Here is a 16,314-nt window from a genome sequence, read left to right as displayed (position 1 = left end):
CTTTTAGGTGCGGTAGTAAAAATCATTTGTATACTTTGTATATAATTATAATCAAGTATTGATTTTTGGATTACGGTTATTATTTTATGATCCAATTACAAAGAGGACGCATGTACGAATCATTACATACTCTTTGATGATAATTAATCTTTTGGTAATTATTTAAGTATGTAGTTATAGTTATTCTTATGTTCAAGTAATAAAATGCTGTTTTATATGCGGAATATTCACATTTTTACCGTATAAACACCGTATTTAAAGTTAGTTCTACAGAATTTACCTATACTTTCTGGAAAATGCAATGCCTAGCGGACCTAAGTATAAATATCAAGTAGATTATCTATCCGAAGGCTAGATCAAATCAAATGCCTCAACGATGCACATGTTTTAAGAATTATGAAAGATAATTTTAAAACAATGTACTAGGATTACTATAGGCGATGCGTTAACTGTGACTGTGAGTGCAATACGAGTCTTCTTGGCAGCCGCGCCGGCCCAGCGCCCAGTTGAAGCAAAATGTCGTACTTATTTTGGCTTGCCAATTTAAATATCTGACAGCATATAGGTACGGGTACAACGTACTAACACCTCGATTTGTATTCGTTACATTAATTTCAGTGGGGAGACATGTCGGAAGCCCCGTGCGGTTAGCTCGACTTACGTGGTTTTGGGTGTTCGCGCCAAATAACACAGTGAATTTGTAAAGCGTTTAATGCTTGTTGGTTTATATTTTTTTATTAGTGGAGAATTATTGTGAGTGACCATGGATTCGTGGGGCATCCTGAATGTGGATTCAGCCGCCATGGCTATAAACAGAGACGATGGCAACGCGAGCTTTCGACGAAAACAACTGGTAAATCATTATATAAAATGCAAATGCTTGGAATTATAACATTAATCGGATTATTTATGTATTTTCCTAATTTATCGGTATTATAAATATTATAAAAATATACGTACTTAAACGATCATGTAGTCCTATAACAGAATAGGATTAAATGCCCTGCCTATCCAATTGGAAATATTTATTGTAGATATGTATGTCTAGTCTAAAAATCTAATTAATTTGAATGCGATATTTATTTACCAATGATTGTTTTAATTGATTACTAACAAGAAGTAATGAAAGGAAAAGTTTTATTGAGGACTGAAATAATGTCGCACTTGAGACTCAGATGGCATTAACTACTTGGCCGGACAAACGGAGAGCGCTGAGGGATTTTACCCGGTAAAGAGAATTTGAGACTTGACACATTATACCTACCTAACTACTGGTTTCAAATTTATTATTGTTCGTTGATCGTACTATTTGGAATAACATTGTGAAAATGTTGAAGTATCTATAAGGTGCTTCTTTATTTTTGTTTGTCCTGGAGGAAATATTAGACAGGTGAATATATTGTGTATAAAGAATTGTTGGTATAAAGTATACGAACCTATATACGAGTCTAATTAATTTCCACTATAACTATAGTAAAATAATAATAGAAAAAGAAACAATAATAAAAAATAAAATAATAATAATAGAAAATAATAATAATAATAGAGTGATCTTGTTAGTCTTTTGATGACCTGAAAAAGATCGCTCCACCCAGAGCCGAGGTAAATGACATCAGATAACGCCTGATGGCCTTTGTTGAAGGATTTTGTTCTACCAGACAGACATGATTAAAATGAAGATGATTTAAGTTACTTTGTATTGTAAATGGGACTCGTCATTAAAAGTGGATAAAGCAAAGCGAAAAAAATAACTACTTAAGTGAAAAAGGCAAAAAGAAAAAAATAACTAAAAAAAATAATTTTCATGACCGCTGCGATGGCATGAAAACATTTTTAATATTTTAAATCAAACGTCCATATTTCCGCATAAAACTATGAATGAAGATGCGGTAATCGTCGTGTATAATTAACACGTCTTTGATTTGGGTAATACAGAGCATGACACACGACGCTTCACAGATGTTCCCATCAAACATGTAAATTGAAAGCTTATGACGAGAATGTTTACAGAAAAAACACATTTCCACCAACCGCAAATTATAAATCAACACATGTAGGAATTTCGTCGCGTTATGAGAAGCGTTTGCTGCTGCTGCCCCAGGTCTAAACATAGGTCTTTTCGTCCGCATACTAAGATACGCTACTAATGTATGTAACGACTTAAGGTTATTGGCTTTCAGTTTGTTGTATTGCGTTCTAGATATTTAAAGTATATTATAAGATTAAGATTCTAACTTAGATAGAGTTGTATAAATTGTATTGCTTTTCAGCAATACGGCCGCCTATTACACTTCTTTTGTCCTATTTGTGACTGTTATTTTCCTTGTGTATTTTTTGCAATAATGAGTTATTGTATTGTATTGTAAAGCGTCTATCTTATGTGTAACTAACATTTCATAGAACAAAGGTAAGATTAACAAAAAAAAAGGAAAGGAAAGGAAAAAGGAAGGGAAAAAGAAAAGAAAAAGGAAAGGAAAGGTTAGATTTAGGGTAGATTACGGTTGTAGTTTGGCAATAGTATTAAAGTGTATATGAATGTAATTTTGTTTATAAATAAATTAAAAAAAAATGGTTATTTAAGTAAGGAGTTATTTAGGTATCTATTTTGGTTAATTAACTTGTGTATTCAGCGGATTTGAAATGTATAAATGGAAATTGTTTGCTGGTCCAACCTAAAGGAAATGATGGATAGTGAAATTGATAGATGATTTTCCACCAGGTGCCGCGCGAGTGCTATCCATACATTTCAATTAAAATGTTAGATAAGTAGGTACATGAAATTGAAGTTTCAAATTATAAATGAATGGGCTAAGTAAACCTCACAAGTCAAACAAAGCAAAAATACTAACTAGTAGTTCGGTGTTCAATATTTCGGTATTCGGTGAGTTTTCAAATCACTTTTGCAATAGGTAGCGCTAAAAAGCAATTCATTATATTTTGTTGCTTGACATAGTAAGTAGGTTGAATTATGCTCTTTAAGATGGGTCCTAGGTATGTCATAACTCCATAAATAAACATAGATATGGTCTGTCACATAGAGAAACACAATCAAATACCTCAAATATGGACCAAAACACACATATCTATTTATATTCATATTTTTTTTCTATAAGATAATGCATGGAGGTCTGAGTCGCTCTATGAATTGAATAATGATTGACCCAATGAGGGACGATCCAGGCTACGTTCGTCAAAAACAATATAGATGGCGCTTTTAACCTTCTAATTTCATGGATTACGTCTGTTTTTTAGCATCTTGTTTCTTTGTTTTTGGATATCAATGACGACCCTTTTTAGGGTTCCGTAGCCAAATGGCAAAAAACGGAACCCTAATAGATTCCTAATGTCAGTCTGTTTGTCCGTCCATATGTCACAGCCACTTTTTTTATTACATCCAGGCACAATTACATCTTCCACCCATTATTCATCATCATCAGCCGTACGACGCCCACGGCTGGGCATAGGCCTCCCCCAAGGATCTCCACGACGATCGGTCCTGCACCCATTATTATTCTGATCAGAATAAAGAGAAGTAACAATAATTCTATACATATTGTGTTCCAAATATCAAGAAATAATTATTTTTATATAATGCTTCTGCCATTATATATTATTGTAATTTTGAATAATACGTACCCGAGAAATGAGAAAATAAGTAATTATCACGTTAAATTTGTACAACGCCATCTATATTGCATTTGGGGAACATAGCTTAGAAAATCCCTCATTACATACCGAACCCGCAAGTTATTGATTCGCAGCCAAGCACAAAATTACTTCATAAATTAAAATATAAAATAAATATTAGACGGAGTCACAGACTGGTAGAATATGTAAGTATTTTGGTCATTAACTTTATAATTTGCTTCTACTTATAAACTAGCAGCCAATTACGTAATATCGATTTTATTCCTATTTTGAAGTCCAACTCATTATACACTGTCTTGCATTATTAATCGTTCTGGATATTTATATCTGCTCCAGCTATTGAGTGGATATGTTAGCGTTATGATTAAATACCTTTTACGCTGTAATTAGTTAAGGGGACATGCTCTTTTACATTTTGTATTATTTTATATTAACTACATCCCTAAATTATATGATATATTGTAATCGAAGCGATAGTAAGAACTTTTTAAAACATCACGCCCTTTATTTATGCACCTCAATTCCGGTCAAGCAGTGAACGTTCTTACAGATAGATATACAATAATAACCCACATGTCATTTATAAAGAGGAACTAAAAGCGAGATCTCACTATACTATAAGTAAGACGGTCGTTTTCAGCCAGATGTGGTCGTCGTCAAATCCTTAAATAGCACTTCACGTATATAGAAATCACAATCAGTCAATGACAAATCATGAACTGGCCCAAGGAATTTGTGTTTCAGCCGCTTTCATGACTCATGTCTAGGAAATACCTCGGTCCTTGCCAAAACATGTCTTGCAACATATGACACGCTTCTTAGCACAACACAATTAACAATTATTTTGGATTATCTTCAAGATGTCGCTTCTTTGGAAACCTTTTTTTGGGGAAATATAGATATGTGCATTTAAACAGATGTCTCCAAAGCTTTTAACCTATGATATAATTTATTATTTTACGTAACTGCCGTATGTATTTCGAATAAAGTTCTAACAACGCAATGTTAAAAAGTAATGAAGTAAAGACGTTATTAACGGAAAACACGGCAACCAATACGTAACTGAAATTAAGTCGGTTTAGTTTACTATCTATCGTCAAATAGTTCACATCACTTCTCAATGGCGATGATTAAAAGTAATCGCTTTCAAATCTCCCGCCAAATCTTCAAAATTTTTAGTTACGCGTGACTAATTTACGAAGTCTTCAAGAGTTTCTCTGTCACAAAGAATTATCCAACACAATAAAATTTTCACCTATATGTATTTTTCTCGATTAAAAGTATTTAATCGATGGATCCTGAAATATTTCACGGCACATCAGTTTGTTTTTCGCTCCCAGATGTTTCCAAAATTAACCTCAAGCGTTCCATATCTACTGCCGCGGCACTTTCTACGCGTATGAAGTAAACGCGCTGTCGTAATATTATTGAAAAATTTAGTTTGACGCTGAAATTTGTGTTCATGTGGTGAATTATTGAGTGAAAATGGATATTCCGACTGATGTGTGGGGCCAGTTGGCTCTGGAGGCCAGTCAGGTCTATTTAACTGAAGGGGGTCAAATTAGAAGTCCATTCGCCAACACGGTAATGTTACCAAAATAGTTTTTAATTCTGTTTCACCTAACCTGAAACCAGAGGAGTCGTTATGTTGATGTAAAATTGATGATGGGAGTGACTATGTACTCTTCTAGTTGAAATAGGAGTAGGTAGGTTACAGTCGTCGTTGATTGATGTCTTACTTTTAGGTGACACCTCTACATCCACTGAGGGACTTTCCATGCTACGTTCCTCAAAAACAATGTAGATGGCGCTGTACAGATTTTCCTTCGTTTAACATTCTAATTTCATGGATAACAGACATACTATGTATCTTTAATCTTTGTTTTTGGCTATAAAAGATGTCCCTTTTTATTACTCCTAGCCGCCCAGGCACAATTACATCTTCCACCAATTATTATTTTGATTACAATAAAGGTAGCAACATAATTCTATACACAATTACACAATGTTATGCAAATATCAAGTAACAATTATTATATTATATAAAGCTACAAACCCATGTACTGACTGACTGACTGACTGACTGACTGACTCACTCACTGACAGAGTTGTTCTCCCAGAAGGAGCCTCGGGGGGTAAAAATGATGTATGGGGGGTGTAATCAAGATCTTCCGGTGAGTATGGGAAAACTTCCAGATCTTGGAAAACTGCTCCGCATCAGGGAGACACCCTACAGTCTGGCGCAACTATTAGACCTGGATCAATTTTTTTTTCGCAAAACCTATTTAAATCTTGGTCAAATCCAATCGCCGGTGAAAAAAAAACAAAATGGCGGTAAAACAAGATGGCCGCCATACAAAATGTTATTTTTTCAAAAAATGCTTCGGGGGTAAAAACTGTGTATGGGGTTGTAATCGGAACGTCTTGTTGAAAATGGAAATACTTCTCGATCTTTGAAAACTGCTCCGCATCAGGGCGGCACCCTACAGCCTGGCAAAACTATAAAACCTGGAGCAATTTTTTTTTCGCATTACATATTTAAATCTTGGTCGAATCCAATCGCCGGTGAAAAAAAATCAAAATGGCGGAAAAACAAGATGGCCGCCATACAAAATTTTAGTTTTTCCTGAAAATGCCTCTGGGATAAAAATTATGTATGAGGGTTTTGATCGGAACGTCTTGTAGAGTACGGGTATACTTCCAGGTTTTCGAAAACTGCTCCGCATCAGGGATACACCCTACGGCCTGGCGAAATTATCGCACCTGGAACTTTTTTGTTTTCACGAAACCTATTTAAATCTTGGTCAAATTTTATCGCCGGTGAAAAAAAAAACGAAATGGCCGAAAAACAAGATGGCCGCCATACAAATTCTTGTTTTTCCAGAAAATGTCTCGGGTGTAAAAATGATGTATAGGGGTGTGATCGGAACGTCATCTTGGAAAACTGCTCCGCATCAGGGAGACACCCTACGGCCTGGCAAAACTATAGCACCTAGAACTTTTTTGATTTCACGACACCTATTTAAGTCTTGGTCAAATTCTATCGCGGTAAAAAAATGGCGGGAAAAAGCTTCGAACTAATACAGGACACGCGAGCAGCTTGCTGCGAGCGAACCACGCGACATCTAGTTATATTATATATAGCTACAAACCCACTGACTGACTCACTCACTGACATAATTGTTCTCCCAGAAGGAGCGTCGGGGGGTCAAAATGATGTATGGGGGGTGTGATCAAGACCTCCCGGTGAGTATGGGAAAAATCTCAAATCTTGGAAAACTGCTCCGCATCAGGGAGACACCCTACGGCCTGGCAAAACTATCGCACCTGGAACGATTATTTTTTCACGAAACCTATTTATTTCTTGGTCAAATCCTATCGCCGGTGAAAAAAAAACAAAATGGCGGAAAAACAAGATGGCCGCCATACAAAATTTAGTTTTTTTAGAAAATGTCTCGGGGGTAAAAACTGTGTATGGGGGTGTGATCTGGACCTCCCGAAGAGTATGGAAATACTGCTCGATCTTGAAAATATGCTCCGCATCAGGGAGACACCCTACGGCCTGGCAAAACTATAAAACCTGGAGCAATTTTTCTTTCGCGAAACATATTTAAATCTTGGTCAAATCTAATCCCTGGTGAAAAAAAACCAAAATGGCGGAAAAACAAGATGGCCGCCATACAAAATTTTCGTTTTTCCTGAAAATGCCTCGAGGGTAAAAATGATGTATAGGGATGTGATCGGATCGTCATGTTGAGTATTTCAATACTGCTCGATCTTGAAAAACTGCTCCGCATCAGGGAGACACCCTACGGCCTGGCAAAACTATAAAACCTGGAGCAATTTTTCTTTCGCGAAACATATTTAAATCTTGGTCAAATCCAATCCCTGGTGAAAAAAAAACCATAATGGCGAAAAAACAAGATGGCCGCCATACAAAATTTTCGTTTTTCCTGAAAATGCCTCGAGGGTAAAAATGATGTATAGGGATGTGATCGGATCGTCATGTTGAGTATTTCAATACTGCTGGATCTTGAAAAACTGCTCCGCATCAGGGAGACACCCTACGGCCTGGCAAAACTATAAAACCTAGAGCAATATTTTTTTCACGAAACCTATTTAAATCTTGGTCAAATTCAATCCCCGGTGAAAAAAAACCAAAATGGCGGAAAAACAAGATGGCCGCCATACGAAATTTTCGTTTTTCCCGAAAATGCCTCGGGGGTAAAAATGATGTATGAGGAATATGATCGAAACATCATGTTGAGTATGGAAATACTTTTCGATCTTCAAAAGCTGCTCCGGATCAGGGAGACACCCTACAGCCTGGCGAAACTATCGCACCTGGAACTTTTTTGTTTTCACGAAGCCTATTAAAGTCTTGGTCAAATTTTATCGCCAGTGAAAAAAAACAAAATGCCCGAAAAACAAGATGGCCGCCATACAAATTTTTGTTTTTCCAGAAAATGTCTCACGAGGTAAAAATGATGTATTGGGCTGTGATCGGAACGTCATCTTGGAAAACTGCTCCGCATCAGGGAGACACCCTACGGCCTGGCAAAACTATAGCACCTAGAACTTTTTTGATTTCACGACACCTATTTAAGTCTTGGTCAAATTCCATCGCGGTAAAAAATGGCGGGAAAACAAGACACGCGAGCAGCTTGCTGCGAGCGAACCACGCGACATCTAGTTTTTATTATATATGCTTTTGACATTAAACTGTATTTTAGAATAATTATGTACCCGAGTAATGAGAAAATAGGTAATTATCACGTTAAAGATGTACACCGCCATCTATATTGTTTTTGGGGAAAGTAGCCTGTAAAGTGCTTTCCTAATAACGTAACTCATATTAGTCGTATAAATGCATAATTGATATTCAACAATGTTAATTTAATAATCCTTCGCTGATATATTCATACAAACTTTTTATTGCAGCTTTTCATTGTACATTTTTATTATGTCTGTAGACTTATTATTCAATAGTGTAGTAAATAATAATACTGAATGTACGCGTACATTACACAATCTCAAATGAGATTGGATGTTTAGTAATTTAGGTCATATAATTATAACGCACACGGTTGTTTTCGTTTCAGACAATAGAAAAGCTCCCCGATAAAGTACTTCTGAATATATTTTCTTATTTATCTCATCGGGAAATATGTCGTATGGCCACAGTTTGCAAGAGATGGCGCATGGTGGCTTACGACACTCGTCTGTGGACCCACGTTAGTTTACGACCTGAAATCTCAGGGTTACATGTTGGTAAGTATCATCTTTACGAAATAAAAACGTAATCAAACGATAAACAAAGAGGTTCTATTTTGAAACGTAATCAAGGAGTTTTGGTGGGCAAAATATTTTCTACCATATTGGGGAATATTTTCCCGAGATGGTATCCCTATTTAGGAAAGGTTTTCAAAATGTTTTAAAACAAGTAGCGCCATCTATTACGACATTGAATAAACAAAATTAAATCAATTTCGATAGTATTTCACTAGATGGCGTTACGATGCCGAAATAATATAATTTTGATATTTAGATGTAAATGATAATTATCTTCAGTAATTTGAGTATTTTATCGTTTCAGGGTCCCTCGAATCACTTCTGGCGTTGATTTCTATAAGATTCGGTCCTTCACTGCGATACATCGAGTTGCCTATCGAGCTGATCACTCACACTGTTTTGCACGAATTGGCGGCAAAATGCCCAAATTTGACTCATATGCTGCTCGATTTTAGTACTGGTGAGTTGTTATTTGGTCAATAAATAGTCAAAAAAATCCTTGGGGCTGAGAGAAAGGTTGCGGAGAGTTGCCATTCTTAACGTAAATTTATTTCTTATTCTATGCCGCAAGGGTTGCTACCGCAACCGTGTGATTAAGCTTTACTGATAATCCCTGTCTACCCCGCAGCGATGCAGCTGCACGACTTTTCAGAGATGCAGGCGTTCCCGACGAAGCTGCGGTACCTGTGCATCTGCCTGTCCGAGGTCATCTTCATGGAGGGCTTCATGAGGAAGATATACAACTTCATCAACGGCTTGGAGATCCTGCACCTCATCGGTAAGAACCACATAATAACCAAACTTAAAATTATACTGTTATCCCGTTTTCACAGGGCCCGCTTTCTTGACCTGAAGATTCGACAGATCCGGTTTTTTACAGAAGCGACTGCCTGTCTGACCTTCAAACCTGTGAAGGGAAAACCAACCCAAAACAGATTAGGTTAGGTCACTTACCTCCGAAATGCATCTCGGGAATGTGGGTTTCCTCACGAAATTTTCCTTCACCGCAGAGCACATCCTCATCATATCCATTGGACCTACTTAAAGATAGAATCCATATCTGAATTCTTTTTTACACTATTACACAGGATTTGCTCAAGCAAAGGAAAAAGAGTTTATTTTTTAGACTTATTTTTTTTTATTTTAGTGCAATAAAGTACATTTGAATTATATTAAGTAGGCAAATACTTTAGGCTATTATAAAAATAGGAATAATAAAATATTACGTATAAAAAATAAATGTGAATCTAATAATAAGTTTCATAAAGTAATTAATAACAGTCAAAAAAATACACTTTATATAAAATGTAAATTATAAAAAACCTTATAATACCCACTAAGTATAAAGTTATATTTTTAATATTTTCTTAATATTTAATGTTCTTAAATTCAAAAATTAAACTTGTTTTGTTGAACAACAATGTGGAATTGTTTCGATTTTTTATGATAAGTTATACCTTTATATCTCCAGGCACTTACGAGAAGGTGGAAGAAGAAGAAGAAGAGATCTACGAGGTGATCAACGTGCACAAGCTGAAGTCAGCGACTCCGAACCTGCGCGTGATCAATCTATACGGGATCAACTTTGTCGACGACTCGCATATTGACGCGTTCAGCTCAAACTGTATTCAGGTAACTAAACTAATATCATAATATCTACTTCTTCTTCTATCGTGTGGGTTGTGAGGTGAATTATCAACCTCATCAACCCTGGTGTCAGGGTTATTATTGAGCCGCCAAACGCCCCTGACATGGCTCACGTAACGACTACTTATTTACATCAGTAAGCAGTAACCGGGACCAACGGTCATCTTACTTTTTGGACAATCAGGTGATCAGTCTGTAAAGTCCTTATCAAACTAGGGATCACAAAGTGATAATATGTACTTACCTACTATTATAGTTGTACTAAATTTTCCTGCACCCGAAGGTTGCCTGGATGAAATTGCTGCATCAGCAATAAAGCCGCCTGTTGTGCCTTTCTGTATCTGTTGTCCTTATCTCTGTATTCCCGACTCAGCTAACATCTCACTCCGGCCTATTGAAGTAAGAGGCGCCCACTTCCGCGCGGCAAGGACGCGCCGAACAGGAATTGCTTTTTTTTTGTTTTCCCCGAAGGGTAAGGCAAAGGGAACTATGCCCATACAGCCATGTCTTACGTATTTTTTTTCTTGATGATTAATGAAATGATGAAAGGTGATGATGATGAAACTTAAACCCCCACCCTCGGAGTAGACTCCGACTCCGAACCCCAAACGAATTAACTCAAAAGTCCGCATAAACTTTCGAGTTAGAAGCGGCTTCTTGGCAAGAAGCGAAAATAGGCAGATACACTTTGTTTATTGAATACTCCTATATACACTTCTCATCAAAAAAATCGAAACACTTCCGTTTTCATTGTTTCTGTCCGAATTTAACACAAAAAAGAATTCATACGATGAAAAAAAATACATAAATGTATAGCTGGCAGTTTGGCCATTACAGTAATAAGCGAAAATTCTAAATTCAAAATTAGAATTTCATTTGTTTATCTTATAAACGAAATGAATCACTGTTTTGAGACAAATGTGTGTTTAGGGTTGGAGTATATTTAGCGTTTAAAAACTAAAAATTGGCGCTTATCCTTAAACTTTTTGTTTTTTATTTCAATACTGTGACTTTGGGACGTCTGAAAAAAGGTTTTTTTTTTTTTTTTTCTAAAACGTATGGATACTTCGCCCACAGAAGCCGCCCAAGTTGTGGCATTGCTGGATTCTGGCCTTAGTCAGCGTGTTGTGGCTGCAAGACTGCATCTAAGCCTGTCATCTGTTCATAGAGTCTATAAACGTTATCGGGAGACTGGTTTGTTCACGCGCCGTTCAGGATCTGGCAGGAATCGGGTCACTTCTGAGCGAGATGATCGATTTATTGTAACAACTTCTTTAAGAAATCGACGCCTTAACGCTTTTCAACTGCAGCAGCGGCTTCGTGTTGTACGAAGGGTGGCTGTAAGTGACTCTACAATTAGAAGAAGGTTTAAGAATCGTGGACTGGTACCGCATAAGCCAGCAAATGGGCCGAAATTAACTGCAGACCATCGAAGAGCGCGCCTTAACTTTGCACGTGAGCACCTAAATTGGTCATACCTACAGTGGAGCAAAGTTCTCTTTTCTGATGAGTGTAAAATTATGCTGTATGGTAACGACGGAAGGAACAAGGTCTACAGAAGAGACGGAGAACGCTATGCACAATGCTGCATTGAAGAAAAGGTCAGCTATGGTGGCGGTTCTGTAGGTATGACCAATTTAGGTGCTCACGTGCAAAGTTAAGGCGCGCTCTTCGATGGTCTGCAGTTAATTTCGGCCCATTTGCTGGCTTATGCGGTACCAGTCCACGATTCTTAAACCTTCTTCTAATTGTAGAGTCACTTACAGCCACCCTTCGTACAACACGAAGCCGCTGCTGCAGTTGAAAAGCGTTAAGGCGTCGATTTCTTAAAGAAGTTGTTACAATAAATCGATCATCTCGCTCAGAAGTGACCCGATTCCTGCCAGATCCTGAACGGCGCGTGAACAAACCAGTCTCCCGATAACGTTTATAGACTCTATGAACAGATGACAGGCTTAGATGCAGTCTTGCAGCCACAACACGCTGACTAAGGCCAGAATCCAGCAATGCCACAACTTGGGCGGCTTCTGTGGGCGAAGTATCCATACGTTTTAGAAAAAAAAAAAAAAAAAACCTTTTTTCAGACGTCCCAAAGTCACAGTATTGAAATAAAAAACAAAAAGTTTAAGGATAGGCGCCAATTTTTAGTTTTTAAACGCTAAATGTACTCCAACCCTAAACACACATTTGTCTCAAAACAGTGATTCATTTCGTTTATAAGATAAACAAATGAAATTCTAATTTTGAATTTAGAATTTTCGCTTATTACTGTAATGGCCAAACTGCCAGCTACATTTATGTATTTTTTTTTCATCGTATGAATTCTTTTTTGTGTTAAATTCGGACAGAAACAATGAAAACGGAAGTGTTTCGATTTTTTTGATGAGAAGTGTATTAACACTCGCGAATGTCTTCCGACTTACTTAATGCGATCATTAACCTCAAAACACCACTTCGTATTAAATATTTAGATTATTCAATGAAGAAAGCAACTGTCCCGTTCCCGTTTTGCCCCAGTGGAGGGCAGAGAAAATGACTCTGTCCCCCCCTGGGGCCGGGTTAATGGTCTTGTATGGAACCAAGACCAAGGGCTGAATAAAAAAATAAATATTCTTAAATAATAACAGCCTGTCGTGCCATTAAGTGACAACGCTTTACAAAGTATTTGCTCTAACATTTCCAGCTGGAGTGCCTGGCAGTGAACTACTGCAACAAGGTGACGGGGTCCACCATGAAGACGCTCTTCCAGAGGTCCAGGAGATTGACTTGTCTGTTAATGAATGGGTGCAGTGAGTATTATTAAACAGTGCTTTGTCGACTCAGCCTGCCCCATTCGCAAATACGCGTGATCATACATGTATATTGGCTCCGATTCCTGCAGACACCGCCGCATACTTACTTGGTTTTCACTATAAGCCGACGACACGCATGTTTGATAAACTCTTGTGTTTTACCATTGTTTGTAAGTAATTAAAATCATCATTTTGCGATGGATGTCTGAGAACCGATGGCCGCGGATCTAGAATAGCGACCACGTGTCGGACGACGCTCAGTGGGTAGGCCCGCTACAAGGTAGACCGACGATCTGGTGAAGGTCGCGGGAAGCCGCTGGATGCGGGCAGCGCAGGACCGATCGTCGTGGAGATCCTTGGGGGAGGCCTATGCCCAGCAGTGGGCGTCGTACGGCTGATGATGATGTCTGACTACCCCAATTGGGATGTAGTCGTCAGCTTATGTGTGTTGTTAGGGATGTAGGGCTCAAATAACAGATTTCCACTCTTCGCGATATTTTCTTTTCATTGTTATTGAGTGAAAAATGAATACATAAACAGCCTATATACGTCCCACTGCTGGGCACAGGCCTCCCCTCAATCAACCGGAGGGTGTATGGAGCATACTCCACCACGCTGCTCCAATGCGGGTTGGTGGAGGTGTTTTTACGGCTAATAGCCGGGACCAACGGCTTAACGTGCCCTCCGAAGCACGGAATCATCTTACCTTTTCGGACGATCGGGTGATTCAAGCCTGAAAAGTCCTTACCAAACAAAGGACAGTCTCACAAAGTGATTTCGACAATGTCCCCATCGGGAATCGAACCCGAACCTCCAGATCGTGAGCCTTACGCTCAAACCACTAGACCACGGAGGCTGTTGAAAATGAATACTTAAATAAAATTCCAGGTCTCCAATCGGAGCACGTGATGGCGGTGGAGTGGGAGAAGTCCTCGATCCAGGAGCTGGACGTGACGGCGACCGACCTGTCCAGCGAGTGCCTCATCGACATGCTCACCAGGATCCCCAACCTGCGGTTCTTGAGTGCTGGACAGATTAACGGCATGAACGATTCGGTTCTGAAGGCTTGGATAGAGGCGGGGACTGCCAGGTGAGTGAGACTTGGTCAGATTTTATGAGGTTTCGGGCCTGTGTAGACTAGTGTTACATTATATTATATCATACATTACATCATATACAATCTATATACGTCTCACAGCTAGGCACAGGCCTCCTCAATCAACCGGAGTACGCATGGAGCATATATAAACACATACATAAACTCACGCCTATTTCCCACCGAGTTAAGCAGAGACTATGGAATTCCATTTGTTTCGATCCTGACACACTTGTCTTGCTTCCTCCACATTCATCAGTCGTTTCATACATGTACGCCGGTAGAGAGTAGATCGTACTAAACCTTTTTTAAGGACATGCCCATTTGGTCAATATGTCCTTCTAGATCTTAGGTTATGGAGCATACAGTTAGGTACACATATCGTCTCCTTATATTGGTCAATCCATCCTAGGACTTCATGTGGCATTGTAATGATGTGAGGCTCAACGACGTCACATCATCAAGGCTCGCGCGTTATTCTAAGGTTTTTAAAAAGTCCAAAAATCCATGGTGCCTCATAAAGGTAATTTCATCACAGTACTTATCAAGAGTGGTTACAAGTTATCCGTCCACCCCATTAGGAATTACGACATCTTAAACCATAGAGCAACACAGACCTCCTTTGTCTTAAACTTAACACGATCACTGTGTATGAACCACATACTAGGCAATAAGAAACTCAAACGTGGATGTCCCATATGCGAGGCACATTTTTTCTAGCCATAGTGTGTCTGTACATTAATTTCAATGTGTTTATTGAGAAATAACATTGCATGTGAGGGGTTGATATGTAATTTTTACTTACACAGTGAACGTGTTAAACACCATATAAGATACTTTTCTATCTAACAATAAGTAAGAATAAGGAAACTTAAACATTCAGCCACACTTGGTACTTGCTTACTTATTTACTAGGCCGAACAGTAACGTTGTCCTCTCGTTCGTAGGAATCTGATAGCCCTGGATGTGGACTCATCGGATAACCTGTCGGACGAGGCGTTGCACCGCTTCCTGTCCCGCCACGGCGCGCAGCTGTGGGGGCTGGTGCTCAGCGGGATGCCGCACATCACCGACCAGCTGTGGCAGAGCGTGCTGCAGCTGCTCACCAACGCCAAGTAACTATCACTGCAACCGTAACTACCGACTACCACTGTAACCGTAACTAATAACTACCATTGTAACCGTAACTGCCACTGCAACCGTAACTAATAACTACCATCATCATCAGCCGTATGACGCCCACTGCTGGGCATAACTAATAACTACCATTGTAACCGTAACTGCCACTGCAACCGTAACTACCACTGTAACCGTAACTACCACTGTAACCGTAACTACCACTGCAACCGTAACTACCACTACCACCAATCTTCTTCTAGAATTTTCGGTCCATGGACCGCTCCCGTTATAACGGCACGGCATAATATAAGGTCTGTAATACCTATACTTTTCATTACCGTCCCTAAGCGGGACCCAGTTACATATGAATCGATCACTTAACTTACCTATTTTTATTTTCAGAATCCTCATCATGGGCACTCAAGAGCGTCTAGGTGTGAATATTCACGTAGATCAGGTGAATACATTTTACTTCTACTTACCGGTTGTTTTTGTCGCTGAGGGTTCTCACCCGGTACAAAATTTAAGACTACAGGCCTGAGGGTGCCCTGTTCGGCGCGAACCTCAGGGCGTTGTCTCAGAGGATTATATTTGAAAGAATTAATCGACCCTAGTGGCCACGATAAGCGGACAGCTTAAGCAAGCGGACCCTGTGAGAAACGGGATAATGCTAGGGAGATGATGAGACTACGAAATCTTTGAATAATCCTTTAGGCTCCA

At 38.8% G+C, this 16,314-nt stretch overlaps 1 protein-coding gene across 4 annotated transcripts in view; it reads left to right on the top strand.

Moving 5' to 3' along the window:
* Positions 1-463: 463 nt before the first annotated feature.
* Positions 464-16,314, top strand: part of LOC126377074 (F-box/LRR-repeat protein 2) — an 18,685-nt gene continuing 2,834 nt past the window's right edge. The window contains exons 1-9 of one of the 4 annotated variants that reach the window (XM_050024719.1): positions 464-565; positions 8,751-8,919; positions 9,245-9,400; positions 9,569-9,718; positions 10,412-10,572; positions 13,271-13,376; positions 14,268-14,469; positions 15,423-15,590; positions 15,997-16,051. In XM_050024719.1, coding sequence (XP_049880676.1) covers positions 8,823-8,919; positions 9,245-9,400; positions 9,569-9,718; positions 10,412-10,572; positions 13,271-13,376; positions 14,268-14,469; positions 15,423-15,590; positions 15,997-16,051 — 1,095 coding nt within the window. In that variant the 5' untranslated portion in view covers positions 464-565; positions 8,751-8,822. The other 3 variants (XM_050024718.1, XM_050024716.1, XM_050024717.1) reach the window with 3 other exon arrangements.

This window comes from Pectinophora gossypiella, chromosome 22 (assembly GCF_024362695.1).
Source record: "Pectinophora gossypiella chromosome 22, ilPecGoss1.1, whole genome shotgun sequence".
In the NCBI taxonomy this organism is placed as follows: domain Eukaryota; kingdom Metazoa; phylum Arthropoda; class Insecta; order Lepidoptera; family Gelechiidae; genus Pectinophora; species Pectinophora gossypiella.
Note: the sequence above shows the minus strand (reverse complement) of the source record. Positions and strands in the feature narration are given on the sequence as shown.